The sequence below is a fragment of the Egretta garzetta genome, unplaced genomic scaffold, assembly GCF_000687185.1.
Source record: "Egretta garzetta isolate BGI_Z169 unplaced genomic scaffold, ASM68718v1 scaffold612, whole genome shotgun sequence".
Classification (NCBI taxonomy): Eukaryota; Metazoa; Chordata; class Aves; order Pelecaniformes; family Ardeidae; genus Egretta; species Egretta garzetta.
The window spans coordinates 276468-290618 of record NW_009259030.1 but is presented as its reverse complement, the minus strand read 5'-3'; the positions used below and the strand labels follow the sequence as shown (position 1 = coordinate 290618).

Here is a 14151-nt window from a genome sequence, read left to right as displayed (position 1 = left end):
TTCAATGAGAAAATGTGCCACCTGAGATGCAAAAAATACTGAGTTCATGATTTGTGAAGTTTTCTAATCAGAATATTCTAAATTATAATTTGGTGGAAAATTTTCATCTAAATGCAACTTTAATCCTGAGATGTTAGTGCTCAGCTGATTCACAGCTTTGGACGTAAGCTCCATGGGAACAGAGACCTTTCCTAATCACCGATTGCTTTGGGGTATTTAGATACTGGGGTGCCTAACATGAAATATTTGGAAGTGTCCAGATACCTGCAAACTGCTGTGAACAATGTTCTTTGATAACCATGGCCTATTATGACATCCAGATGAGTTCTTGAAAAATCAGTAGTTCTTGGCCTTCATTTACAAACCACAATTCACAGAATCCTTTTCCTTTGTACTCTGCCTAAATCAGCAAGGGACTGGAGCGAAAAAACATCTTTTCCCAACAGAACAACACTAAAGGTATCCTATAATAAAAATGCTACATTAGAGGAATTTGTTCAGAAATAATATTAATCATATCACAATAATATCACATTTTGTCATTTGCTGGTGTGCACATTTTGGAAGGTTGGAAAAACAATGTCTGGCAAACCTTCACTGCCATAACGGTGCAGTAGCTCTCAAACATCTCTCTAATCCTAATGTCATTCTTCTCCGCTATGATGCCATTGTATTACTGACATGGTGGCCAGCAAAGCAAATTGAAATGTGATGAATGCTCATTATCTATGAATATTCATTGCCTGTTGGAGTACTACTGAATGTTCTCCTGAACTGGTAGCTGAGAAGTTTCTGCCAAACAGAGTAGCTAAGATTTTCCTACTTGTATAACCGTACTACGATTCCTCTGAGGTCTGGAGAGAAACCTCAAACCTTCAGAAAGTGGTTGGTCTCACTCTCCAAGTAAGAGTCAACTCTCATGGTGGTTGGAGAATTTCCATCTGAACTTTTCTCCCTTATCTGTTTGCTGTTACAAAACAGAGTTTTTTTCACACAAATCTCTATCAAATTTTAATGCCAGTTTTCCCCCATGTTTTCTTCTTTTTGCAATTTTGGGAGCACAATTCTGAAGGCTCCTCTGGGAAATTCACAAAATGCGCTCCATCTTCATCCAGGTACTATTTTGCCACGAATTCATGACATCCTCATAACAATAGAGGGTAAAAACATATCACAGCTTGACATTGTTTAGAAATTCTGGGGGAAGGGCTGGTTTATTTTTCATTTATTTGAAAAACATAAAGGGCAGCTGCTCATGGATAGAAACTGCCACACCTTATCTTTTTAAAAATCAAGGTATCTCCCACTTCCATTGTAGTGTTTTTTTGCTTTTTCAATGAGACGTGACACTAGATCCCTGGCAAGTGGCTGTCAAGCAGGAATCTTTTCTAACTGTGGTAATTGGAGAACCCAAACTTGACTTTTCAGGAGGTATTTCCATGGGCATTATGTAACAGCAATCCTTTTTATTAAAGACTAGAATACTTCAAAAGGTATCTCTTAAGTCTCCTGCAACATGGCGGCAGCAGTGTTAGTACATATATGTTATGAAATAATGATTAAATAATGAAAAAAAAAAAATCACAAACTCAAGCCTCCAGCTTCATGAAATACCTACGGCCTAATGGCAGAACTGAAATTCTGGAATCTCCTCGCCCAAATCAACCATTAAAAATCCACCTCCCAGAAAATCATTTAAATCTTATTTTCATTTAGCCTCAGACTAAAAATAAATGTTGAAAGATCAAAATTGCTGCAGCCAGATATTCTAAGTTTTTAAGTACCTCTCCTTAATAGCTGATTTATGACCTAGACAAATAGAAACAGATTTTCTGCTTTCTGTTTGATGTGACTGGCTGTGAGGAGGGCAGCTCCACCTACCCACCCACCCAGTTCTTGTGAAATTCTCAGTAATATCCAAAGAGGAAGCAGGGGTCTGGGCTTGCAGACAGCTACTCTGCTCAGGTGAAGATTAAAAAAAAAAAAAAAAAAGAAAAAAAAAATAGACATCAGCATAATTCAGTGGGGCATAACTCAGTTAACATGGTTTTGGCTACCTAAATTGGAGGTGTACGAATCTGAGCTCTGCTGCGTTTCACTAACCTGAGGGATCCCAAGATTTTACTCCCAAAGGGACCACTTCCATCACACAGCCTGACACCCTGCAGAGCGCCCACCAGAGAACCTCACCCAGCAATTCCTGCATGAGGAATTACTCAAACCCTGAACACCTCCCTGATCTGCCATATGTTTTTCAGGGAGATATCACACCCCGACTTAACATTTGCAACCTGCAGAGAGCCTGTTGCAGTTTTGGCAACTTACTTCAGTGGTCCCTGTAGTTAAAATCTTGTTGAGATCATATTGGAGTCTTTATCTACAAATTCTCTCAAGTGAAGCACCTTAACTTTCTGGCCATTTTGTCTCTGCTGAGGGCCAAATGCTCCATCTCCATCTGAGTACACATACTGGACTAATCCAGTCCTGGTGTGCTCACATATATTAGAAACATACAGTAAGTCCACGGGGCAGTGAAGAGGTTAATATTATACACTCGGTGAGGTCAAGCTCCAAGAACACATAACAAGCCATTATGTAAAGAATTGCCTGAATTTATGAGTCACTGCATTTATGAAGGAACCGATATGAAAAAGACAACTTGGCAAAAGTCAAGAAAATTATTTCCAGCTTGAAGTTTTGCAATCCTTCAGTATATCGAGGCTCACTTACTGTTATTACTATCCATGTTGTGCAATGTTCTGAAAGTCACATTTTTTTCCCTTGTGTATGCATAGAGATGTCCAACAACCCTAGGTATTCTTCCTTCATAGAAAATAAATTAGAAAGCAGACCTAACTCAGAATAACATACAAGATCCCCTCAAGTAGAGTGGTAGAATCCTAATATTTTTTATCAATATTTCCCTTCTAAATAATAAATCAAGCCCACTGCATTTCTGTATATGGAATGATATGGTGCAGAAAAAGCTTGTGTGTTTATATTTTTCACATAATCATGAAAACATTCCTAAGTGAGGCACTAAGACATAACAGGTGCTTCCACTGATAGATGAAACAAGTCAAACATTAAAGTTTCTTTGTTTAAACCTGGCTGGTTTGTGAACGCAGTGGTCCCTAACTTTGATTAAGTATCTGAACCTATACCATGTAAGGGTAAAACGTATCAAGTTTTGAAGATTAACCTTTCTCAGCTTGCTAATATTTTTCACTTAAGTCACTATTCTGTCTTGTATTAACAATTTCATCAACTAGCACAGACACATGCAACACCAAGGGATTCAGGCTTGAAATGCTTAAAATGGAGCTGATGGGGGCATCCTCTTCATCACTCTCCACACCACCAGAAATGTAGTGGTTAATGCTGTGGCAACTTATAGCACAAAAACCAGGTCACTAAGTCAGAATTCTGAACATCTTTCCGGAATCATCAACTGGTATGCCCAGCACATGCAGCTAAATTCAAGGTATACAAGGACTGTTCTCAGCAATTTTGTTACAGTCAGACTAGGTAACAGTCAGTCTCAGTGCTGTATTTTAAAGATTATCCTCTCAAAATAGTTTATAAGGTGGGGAAAAACTTTTTTATTATCCTAAATAGAAAATATCCTAAGACACAGCCTAGCAATCATTTTTGCTTTCAGATCTGAAGATTTAGTGGAAAACCTGTGAATGTGCCTACTGTGGTGAGCGTGGGCTCTCAGATTGCCCAGGATGGGCAGGATTGGCAAGAAAAGCTCTTTAAATATCCCATTGCTCATGAGAGGTACCTGACGTACCCAGCTGAGGCACAGCAACTACTACTCTTCATTTACTGTAGGAGGTTTTGCACCTGCAGACAGCAAACTGTCCAAATCACTCGTTACTGTCATGAACTCAAACAAGATTGTAAAAGCTTGACTGTCTCAGGTACCACCACCAGAGTGATCAAATAATCCAGCCATGCACTAGCATTTCCAGAATACGGCAGCCACTAATAATGGTTTTGCTATATAATGACCTATTTTAGATAGATACATACACACACACAGAGATTTATGTATATTTCATATTAAAATAATGGTAGGACATTGCTTTAGAAATTGTGGTTGTCTCTGTTTCCATCTGCAAATTCTGACATCGCGTCTTGAGAATTTGTCCCTATTTCTACTCTGCATCTTTCACCTTTTGCTGCTGTTGAGCTGACTCAGGATCAAATCACCAGCAAACCCCACCTTCACCTAATTCTTCAGCACTCTCTATGGAGGAGGAGGAAGGAGGAAAAAGGAAAAGAAAAAGAAATAAAACTGTCCCTTTAAAAACCCAAGCATTTAAGCTGCCTGTCAGTTGTCTTCCTGACAAGGCCACTTGAATGTATTCAGGAATATTTGCATAAATGCTCACAGTGAGTTCACCGTGGCAGCTAGCGCTAATGGTACATAAAGTAATTTAGTCACTTCTCTTAGGCATCCTGTCAGGGTGATAAGCACCCCCTCTTTGCCTTGTTGCATATTAGATCATTAGATAATAAAGTGTTAGAGCATGCAAACTGACAGGGTCTCAGGGACTATCATTTTTCGAGGGCATTGCATTCTGCCAGTGAGGAAAAATAATAGAGAAACTGATGCTGCAATTGGCTTTACATTCTTGCAAAGCCATACAAAGATTTGGGGGAAAAAAGAATTTTTGCTTTGCAGCGATATGAGAGTTTTAACTGGAAACTTTGCAGCCATCTACAGTGGTGGGCTTCATGCTGGTAAACTTGAAAAGGGTTGTTGCAAACCCTGTCAGAATTCCCCCCTTCCATAAGCTACTCACTTAAATTGCATTGGAAAGATTTTGCTTTTAAAACTGACACCCTGGGATGAACTACAAGTGAAATATATTCTACTGGTTGGGGCCTATTGGCTCTTCACTATACATCTTACTATATACGTACAATTTAGAAAGGTCAACCACGCTGGCTTTCTGGTTTACCATAAATATAAAACAAGTGAGGATCCAACTATTTGTGAATGAAAAAGTGATAATTATTGAAAACCACCGATTACTGTGGCTTACCCTATTTATACCACACAGAGATGTATGAAATAATTGGCCTCTGCCAGCTATTAGTTTTGAAAGACATATATATTTATTTGAAATACGAGCTTCTTAACCCACCGGTTTCAAGGAGGACAGTGTGTGGATATGAAACCATGATCTAGGTTCCTAGTTATATTCAGGAAGACAAGCTACGAAAAGGAACTTTCATTTTACTGTCTGACAAGCAAGATATAAATAGAGATGTGTTGGATGTCCCAAAAATAATCCAGGATACCTGCTAATGAGATGGTAAAACCCGAATGTGGAGACACCAGGCTCCTGAGTAGCTAGAGAGGTAAAGCTTTCTTTCCAGCTTTTTGGCACCCAAAGTCTCTTTTAGATGTCACATAAACTGCAGCTCCATGTTTAAGAGCAGCATGTCCCAACACAAATTTGTAAGGAAAAATAAGCTGGATGTTGGCTAACTAAACTAGGCAACCGGCATCCCTTCTTACTACATCCCCTCTCCCCTTTCCCCAGTCCTCACACAGTCAGGCATTCATCTCTCTTGCAATTGGATACTTGTGTTAAAGAGTTAAAACAGCTGGAAAAGGACATGGGAATACATTTGGTGAAGGGCATATTATATTTAGATCCCAGCATTTAAAAACCTATGATCAGGAGTTGCTCACCAGAGCAATAAACCAGAGACAAACTAGCCATGACTGTCTTAGCTTCCCATTTCACTGTTTACAGATACTGCCCAGGTCACTCTGCCCTCCCCTTGCGGGAGGCAGAAAAGCTGGAAAGACAAAATGCAAAAAACTGTCTCTGCTACTTACACTTCAAGGTACTATCCAAGATAAAAATTCCAGAAGCTGAAGAAAGATAATATACTTTGGGACTCAAACTAAAAGTAAAAATTAATTTCAGTGGAGGAAACTGTCATCTGTTCTAACGGGTCTAAGGTTCATGGTGCTTGCCCAAAATTCAATAGCATTAAGCCCAGTTGAGACACTTCCTTTTTTTTTTTTTTCATTCAGTTAGGTGTTTTAGACATCTGATGGAAGGATTTTGGTTAAAAAGAAAGGGTCCACCAAGCCTTTGGGAAGAGTGTGATTTTGTAGCGTGGAGGTTGCTGTTCAAAAGTAAGAATTTACTAGCGGTTACTTTATGAGGTTGCTTGAGAGGTGCCTGAGAAAGTAGATTAGAAAAATCACCTTTCCCACAAAATGTACGCATGGAGATGTTTTGCAGATGTTGACTTTTAATGTTAGCTCAGCAACTAGGGTTTGTGAAGATATGTAAGCATAGCATTATCTTCTTTTGTTTCTTTTTGCTAACAGAATCCCTGAGGTAGTGGGAGCAGGAACGATAGCTGTGGTAAAATGAGATGCTATTACACCACGCATGCAATTAAGAACATTCATGTTTGAGAATGTAAATATTGCCTTGACCAAAAGCGTGCCCTGAAAAGACTGCAATGGGGAAAAGAAAAAAAAAACAAAACAAAACAGGGAAGGTTGGCATCTACTTCAGTAGGAATGTAAGTAAAAAATAGAAGTGTCTTTTTGAAAGACTAGACTTAATGGAAAGATTACAAAGTTGAAGAGAGAGAAGTTTCCCTTTGTAATGTTCTGCTTTCTGCTAATTAATAAAGACAGAGTTTGTACATTCCTTATGAAAATTCAGCAAAAATTATGACAGTGGTTTGTTTATTAAATTAGGTTGTTGGCAGGATGAAAAAAAAATGCTATAACATGAATTATGGCTGAAAATGGCTCATAGCCTACATAAAAAGTTAGAGCTAAATAAATACAGATGTAAGTTATGTTTATATAATGAGAAACGCTGCTGAGCTAAGAATTTTAGGTTAGTAAGTGTGAACTACAGACCCGATTCTGCAAACACTTATCAATACCCTCAACTTTACTGACACAAGAAGCCTCATTGATCCCAACAGGACCATATGTGCACATAATCTTAAATATATGCATAAGTGCTTGCAGTACTGATGCCTGAAAGCATAAACAAAATAGAAAGCTATTTCCCCAGGAATCCACCAAGTAGTAGAAACCCACACATTTGCCCATTTCTCAGATTTAATAATTTCTTTGAACATATCTAGTTAACATTTTTCTGAGTGGCATTCACTTTCCCAGAGAAAAATTTATCTGGTTTTTTCAAACTCCTTGGAAAAATCTATTTAATTATTCATCAGATCCTTGGCAAATATTTGTGAAACAAGACAGCATAAAGGACTGGTGCCTTCTACACTCAGCTACTTCAGTGGAAGCTGAGGGTGCACGTCTCTTAGTGGGAGCAAGCACCTATTGAATTTAGGATTACAAACAGCTTTGAAGACAAAGAGCTATTCTACCGAGCTGGAACAGGGAGAGGGGAGTGAAATGCCCTCTGTTTTTGTTTTGTTTTTCAGTAGTAGTCATCAACTTTGAGGACAAAGAGCAAACCAAAACATTAATCAAATCCAGATTTTTCAAAGTACATTTGCACTCAACAACTCCCATTTTAAGCACCTACAGTTACCAGCAGATGTTCTCCTCCAGGACCAGCTGATCTTACAGAAAAGTTTGCTGTCCCCCAGGCTGCTTCCAGCCACGTGCCTCCACCCCACCCTTGCTGGGGTTTACTGTCCCTTCAGAAAAGCCAGACAAATTGCCTTGCACCATTTCTCCTTCAATCATTTCAAGCAAAATAAGCTAGATTGACAAAGAGTTATTATTTAAACAGTTTAACTCAAATGAACTTCTTTGGACTGAAGGAGACTAGGGAGCAATCAGACAACCATCTTAGCTGGCATGTCCGTGGTGGAGAATAGCCTGCAGCAGGGAGGAGAGACAAGCAGCTGTGGCATGCAGGGAAGAGCAACTTCCTCAGCTGGCACAGCTGGAGCCAGAAGAGTCCATGGCTTGAGTAAGCAGATGGATTTCCAGAAAGGCTCTGCTTTTATTTAGGGCAATTCAAAGGAACAGATGAATCTCCCAGGGAGCTCAGCAGATCTATAGACAGAAGAAATCCAACCTGAAATTTAGGTGCTGAGCACTTCAGAATACATGCAACGTCCTTTAGGTCAAAAATCAAGGCAATTTGGAAAAGATCAGACTCCAATTTTGGGTGCTGAATAGATGCAACCAAAATTAAAAAAAAAGAAGTCACCGCATTTCACTGACACACAGGACAGACTCTGCACCCATGTTTGCCTACTGGTTTGTCATTTCACTACACTTAGTGCTGACCTACTTCAAAAATTCCCCCTTTGGTCTGGAGGCCAGTCTCTAAAATAGCCAGTCCCAAAGGTATAAACGGTTTTACAGGACAATTCGAATCCAGTAGCCAGAGACACAAACCAAATAAATCCACATTTAAAGTAGCAATGCCAACCAATGAAAATGATATGCCTACCATGTTCCAGATAAGAAGGCGTACCTTCCGAGGGATCGAGTCTTCGAGCTCTCCGCCCGTGCTTGGAATTGTTGTGTACAAACATATTGTCCGACACTGCCAACACATGGCCATCAACATTGACTGTTGTAGACACCACAACCTGCAAGCACAAGAGCAAAATGGAGGAAAATTTGGATATATATGTATGTTTTTTAAAGAAGCACAGAGTGTAATAAACTCAGTTAAATAAATAACAGCTGGGAGCTGTAGAAAATTGCATAGCTATTTCGCATAATAACTGGTGCTTATGCTGTACAAATCTAACAAGAGATGCTATTGATGAGTGGGTCTTTGGCATCACAGCTTTTGATGCAGTTTTAAGTTAAATTGCGGAGTTTGTAGCTGCATGGCAGACAGCACACTGTTAACCATCATTTTAACAAGAAGATCTTTATTAAGTACCTTTTCCCCTATATACAAGGGCAGCTGTGTTTCACCCTAAATTATCCTTCAGTTTCCATGCTGAAGTAGATAGAGCTGTTGACATTGCAAATGAGAATCGATTCAGAATAAAAGAAAACAAAAGTGTATTTTGTGAAGTTGCAATGAGAGTTGTTGCATGCCTCCCCCCACCCTTCTCTACTGCTCTCCCCTCAACTACAGGTTGTTGAACTTGCCCAAATTTCTCCCGAGCTCTATCTCAGGGAGTACGTATGGGTATGTTTGTGTACACACGCACGCTTGACAGTGGGGTCTTGATCTGGAGAACACAACCCTATTCATCCAGCATTAGAATTATTTGTATTTCTCAACTTATCGCAATGTCAACACTCAGGTTTTGGTTTGAGGTGAGGAGAGGGAGACAGAGAAGCGCTGCCCTGGAGGCAGGATTCGACACTTCTGCTCCCCAGAGCAGCCCAGAACAGGAGAGGAGCCAACCCAGCAGGGGCAAACAGGTAAGTGTTGGGTCCAGCCTAGAAGACCCAACTGCTGTGTTCCCCAGGGACTTCTCAACCTTAAGGCTCAGCAGGTAACATCCTATAGGAAATCCCTGTTCAGGCTGAGGGTGCCAGAGCCATGAACCGTGGTGGAGGAAAGGGGGGAGATGCACGGGCAAGTCCCTCGCAGAGCTGTGAGCTCACCACACCAGGTCTCCTCCCACCCCACCCAGACCAAGCGACCTCATAGCCTCCCTGGCTTTCATTCAGCCACCCCCTCCCACAGCCTTTTCCCAGTAAAGTACAGCATTCCCAGGGTTTTACCCCAGCTAAAGATTTGGCCTTCAGCTGGCTGCTGGTTTGCCAGGAGCACGCGTCGCCTTCAAGAACTTCAACTAAAACAATAAGAAGAAATGACCTACACTTCTCCTTACATTAAACAGGGAAAGGGATTAAAAACTGAAACCCACAGAGATATGTTTATTCATGCGACCTCTTACAACCAAATATAATAATTGTCTGTTAATTGCAGTTTCAGCTCCCACCTCATGCTTCGACATGTGAAACAGCAATCAGCAGCTCCTGTTTAATCCACCTATTATGTTGACTAATTAACTTTGCTCGACAGTTTATTTCTTCCTCCATTATCAGCCCCTGTCAGCCGCAAGCACACTGCCGCAAAGGGGGACCTCAGCCCTTTTGATTGATCACCGATAGATTGACATGCAGATTAATTTAATTAGAATCACCTCACTTGAGAAATGAAAGACAATGGCAAGGGGGCTAATAGATCTGCTCTTATAATGAGGCAAGCCTCCAGAGCCGCGGCAGAGGATTTCTGATTTATTTTGCTGAATTCCCCAGTCGCTCTGAAAGGCTCTTGCTTTAATTGTTCTTGGTTTTGAGAGGCTTTAGCCTCTGAAGAGGTGAAATGCTTTACAAGGATTGGCAAACATTGCTTCAACTCTCTCAGGAAGCTGCTGCCTCTCAAAGTTGGTCAAATGGGGACACTTAAAGGATCGCTTACAACAATTCAATTTCATCACTTGAATTGGATCTAAAAAAAAGTTAAAGAAAAAATTTCCCACCTATTTCTAGTCACTGATTAAAATGCTCAAAAATATAAAGTAAGCAACTGCTAAATTGCCCATAGCTAATCCTGAAGTCTTTGTCTTTAAAAAGAGGAATACAAAAGAGAACAGTTTACATCTAAAGGATCCTAAAGCCATCCCTCAGAATGGCATTCCAGGCAATAGATTTTTGTGCGTGTTTTAAGTGAAAGATATTAAAATACGGAATAAATGATTCAAGAGCTCTTACAGATGGAAATTTGGGAAAAAGAAAGCACCAAACACTGTAGGTAAGTTTTTCTGAAATCAAACTAAGGGCAAAAAAACCCCAAGCCCTATATATAAAATTCCAAAAGGGATTTCAAAAGTAATTTATCCATTGCATTCCTGAGGGATAGAATAAAGTTTATGATATTTTCAATAAAATATGATCTTATAGTAAGTGGCTCAGGGTTTGCAATCTTATTTGTGCACTTGCAACCATTGTAAATTCTTTGCAACTGGGATTTTGAGCCAAATCCTCAGCTGGCATTGCCTGCCACAGCTCCACGATTTATGCCAGCTCCTTATCTTTTAGTATGGGTCTGCTTAGATGCATATGAAAATTAACACTGTTACAATTAATAACAATGGCTAAAACATAAAATATTTTCCCCAATCCTAAAACCATATAGGTATGCACAGATTTCCCACTGAAGCTGATCAACCCTGTGCTGAAACCCAAACTTTTGGATGTTTCTAGAAATAGGATTCCAGAAAAATAACGGGTCAAGAGTAATAATAGCAAGTTAGGTCTCAAACCTGTGAAAAATGTGTATATTTAAGTAGCTGCCTTTATACATGCAGTTTTCTAGGGAAGAACTCAAGGAAACAATCCTAGTGAGGTCAGTTTTATGCGAGTAAATCTACATTTAATTTTCCCCCTCAGGTTTCCAAAAGTGTTGATGCAACATATTTTGAATTACTTAACAGTGTCTTCCTACCTACCTCCTGAACAGAGAGTTTGATTTACTACAAAGAGACCACATTGGTGTGGTTCTTCGGTGTCGTTAGCAGAAGAAACTATAAAAGGAATCCCCAAGAGAAACTGTTTCCAGTCTCAGGAAATGCAGAAAAAAAAGTGGTTACTTTATGTATCTGTATGAAAAAAAAATTATTATTCATAGTGCACCTGTAAGAAGCAGCACATGATTACCGCTTAATTCTTTAAATGCAAAATCCCATTAATACAGGAATACTGAAAACACAATGCACTAACAAAATATTAATGCCCCTAATTATTAACAGAGAAAAAAATACACCTTGAATACTGTGTGCGCCACGGTTACATACTTGGATCGCTACAGAGCACTTACATACTTACAAGTTCTACTCATATTTTTTAATCTAAAAAAATACTACACTCTCCTCATTTTGATTTTGAAATGACTGTTCAAGTTAAAGCACATGCTAAAACTAATTTGTGGAGAAATCATAAAATTAGGGGGAGGGGAGAGCCAAAGTATATGTGGAATGGGCACTGAGGCATCCTAAAACACAGAGACCATAGCAAGAGGGAAAGGCACACTACAGTTTAATAAATGATTAATGAGGTGCTGACACATTAATGTAAGCACAGGGACAACCAGGCCTGCCAAATCTCAAACCTTTCCAAATTTTGTCAACAAAACACAGTTTTAATTTGGGACAGGCAAACATGGAAAATGATTTTGAGCTTTAGCTTTATCCCTTCATAGATTTTGAATTTAAACCCTGTATCAACACCAGGGGAGACAGAGGTATGAAAGAAACACATCGGTTTACAACTTTCTTCAATGAAGTTGGCACTATCAACTGTATTAACATATCATGGCTCTGTGAATTATTCTGCCTGCCATTAAATAGCTCAGCTTGTGAATACTTTGGAGCTTAGTTTAAAAAAAAAAAAAATTCAGAGACCAGGAGCCTGGAGATCAAGCTATTTATCCACGTTTAGCACTCGGCCTGTTTATTTGTTATAGTACCTCACCTAATATATCAAAATTAAGCATTGCATGACTCCTCATTTTTAACCACAGCCCATTAAGCTTTGCTAACTGATTAAGACATAGCATGTTCCTTGTGCTTTTAATTTTCACCGATGTATGTTGAGGGACCTGATATTTTTGCCATGTCCCCAACATCCAGTGGCAAAGGCAGAGAACATCTAATTAAGATGATTCCCAGGTTTAAAGTGTGTCATGCACGTTAAACTGGTAACTCCTGTGTTTGCTGCTGTTTGAAAGCTATGCAGAAATGGCTGGAGCAACATCTTTATTTTCATCTCGACTTGGTGACCTCTTCCTACAATGTGTTGACTTCTTCATTCTAGTAAATAAAAATCAGTCTCGATTTAACAAGATGCTTAAAAGAGTGCCTAACTTAAAGCACCTAAGTACAATACATTCAGTAACTTTGCTCATGTACCCGAGGACAGGCTGGGCACTTAATTACCTTGTTGAATTGGGCCACAGAGCGCTCTGCTATTTTTCAGCCTTTTTTTTTTTTTTAGCATTTCCCTTCTCTGGGGATGGAGCCTTGCATGTCCAAATTCCATTATCTGGGATTCATGAGGCATCATCTCTGTCTCTTATGCAAATTTGCAATAAGACACAAGTGGCTTCAATTCAAACATGAGTGGCAGCGTCCCATGGAGGCAAACTAGCAGCCTAGGCTGAAGGAAGAGGTTGTGGTAACAGAATCAAACAGTATGGCAATTTCTAAGAGACCTTCAAGGTTCTCATAATAAATGCATATTTGGGGTTTTATGCAGTGACTCGGTCTGAAAAGTTTCCTCTAAATTAAAACTTGACATGTGTCAGTTTGCAAGCAGTTGTGCTGAAACAAGAACAAGATAACTAGGGCACCTGGGTTTCATTAATTGCAATAACATACAAAACTGTTTAGGTTGTATCAATGAGTTTTTCGTGCTGAAAAAGAAAATCTGAGCAGAGTTCACCCATGATACCATATTGTTGTTGTCATTATTATTATTATTATCATTACCACTAATTGGGGAACTACAGCCCACCCCACCAAGACTGATGACTTATTGTGATGAAGCATGCAAAACCGGACCAGAGCATCCAGTCCATGGGCTTTCTGGAATAAAAAGGCAAGGTTGGACAAAGGTGACAATACATGCTATCATCAAATGTTTTGTGCAATTGGGCTGATGAAACACACAGAGATAAAACTATTTTCTTAAGGACAAGGAGGGAGTCTGCAGGACAGTTGAACACTCAATCATCTTGGATCCCTGCATAGGACTTGACTTCCCCGCTCTGACTGTCTCTTTCTGCTAATAGAGACACAACCAACACAGCCGGGGCCAGCACTGTTCCAGCACACACTTTTACTGGCACTTGACACCACTCCAGTTGCCTCAAGCCTGGACATCTCAGACATGCAGAGAAATGCATTTCCTTCCAGGCCCACAACTGCTTTTATGTTAGGCTTATCACACGACTACATTTGCACACAAGTTCAGAATAAAAATTCCTAATTCTTTCCTGTGTGTGAGTCTGAATGAAGTTTCACACACAGGTTGCCTGAATCAACACATACTCTGCCTCTTCCCTCTACTTTCTTAATCTCTCTATACCATATGATAAGCAGACAATCCCCTGCTGCTGGGAAGAAAAAAAAAAAAAAAAAAAAAACACCAAAAAAAAAAAAAAAAAAAGAAATTTTTTGGAG

The 14151-nt window shown here is 39.6% G+C and overlaps 1 protein-coding gene across 1 annotated transcript in view; it reads right to left on the bottom strand.

Annotated features, from left to right (window-relative positions):
• Positions 1 to 14151, bottom strand: part of EBF1 (EBF transcription factor 1) — a 266754-nt gene that overhangs the window by 81591 nt on the left and 171012 nt on the right. Inside the window, exon 6 of the mRNA XM_035890292.1 lies at positions 8469 to 8586. Within this exon, the coding sequence (XP_035746185.1) occupies positions 8469 to 8586 (118 nt within the window). The remainder of the gene's footprint in view (positions 1 to 8468; positions 8587 to 14151) is intronic.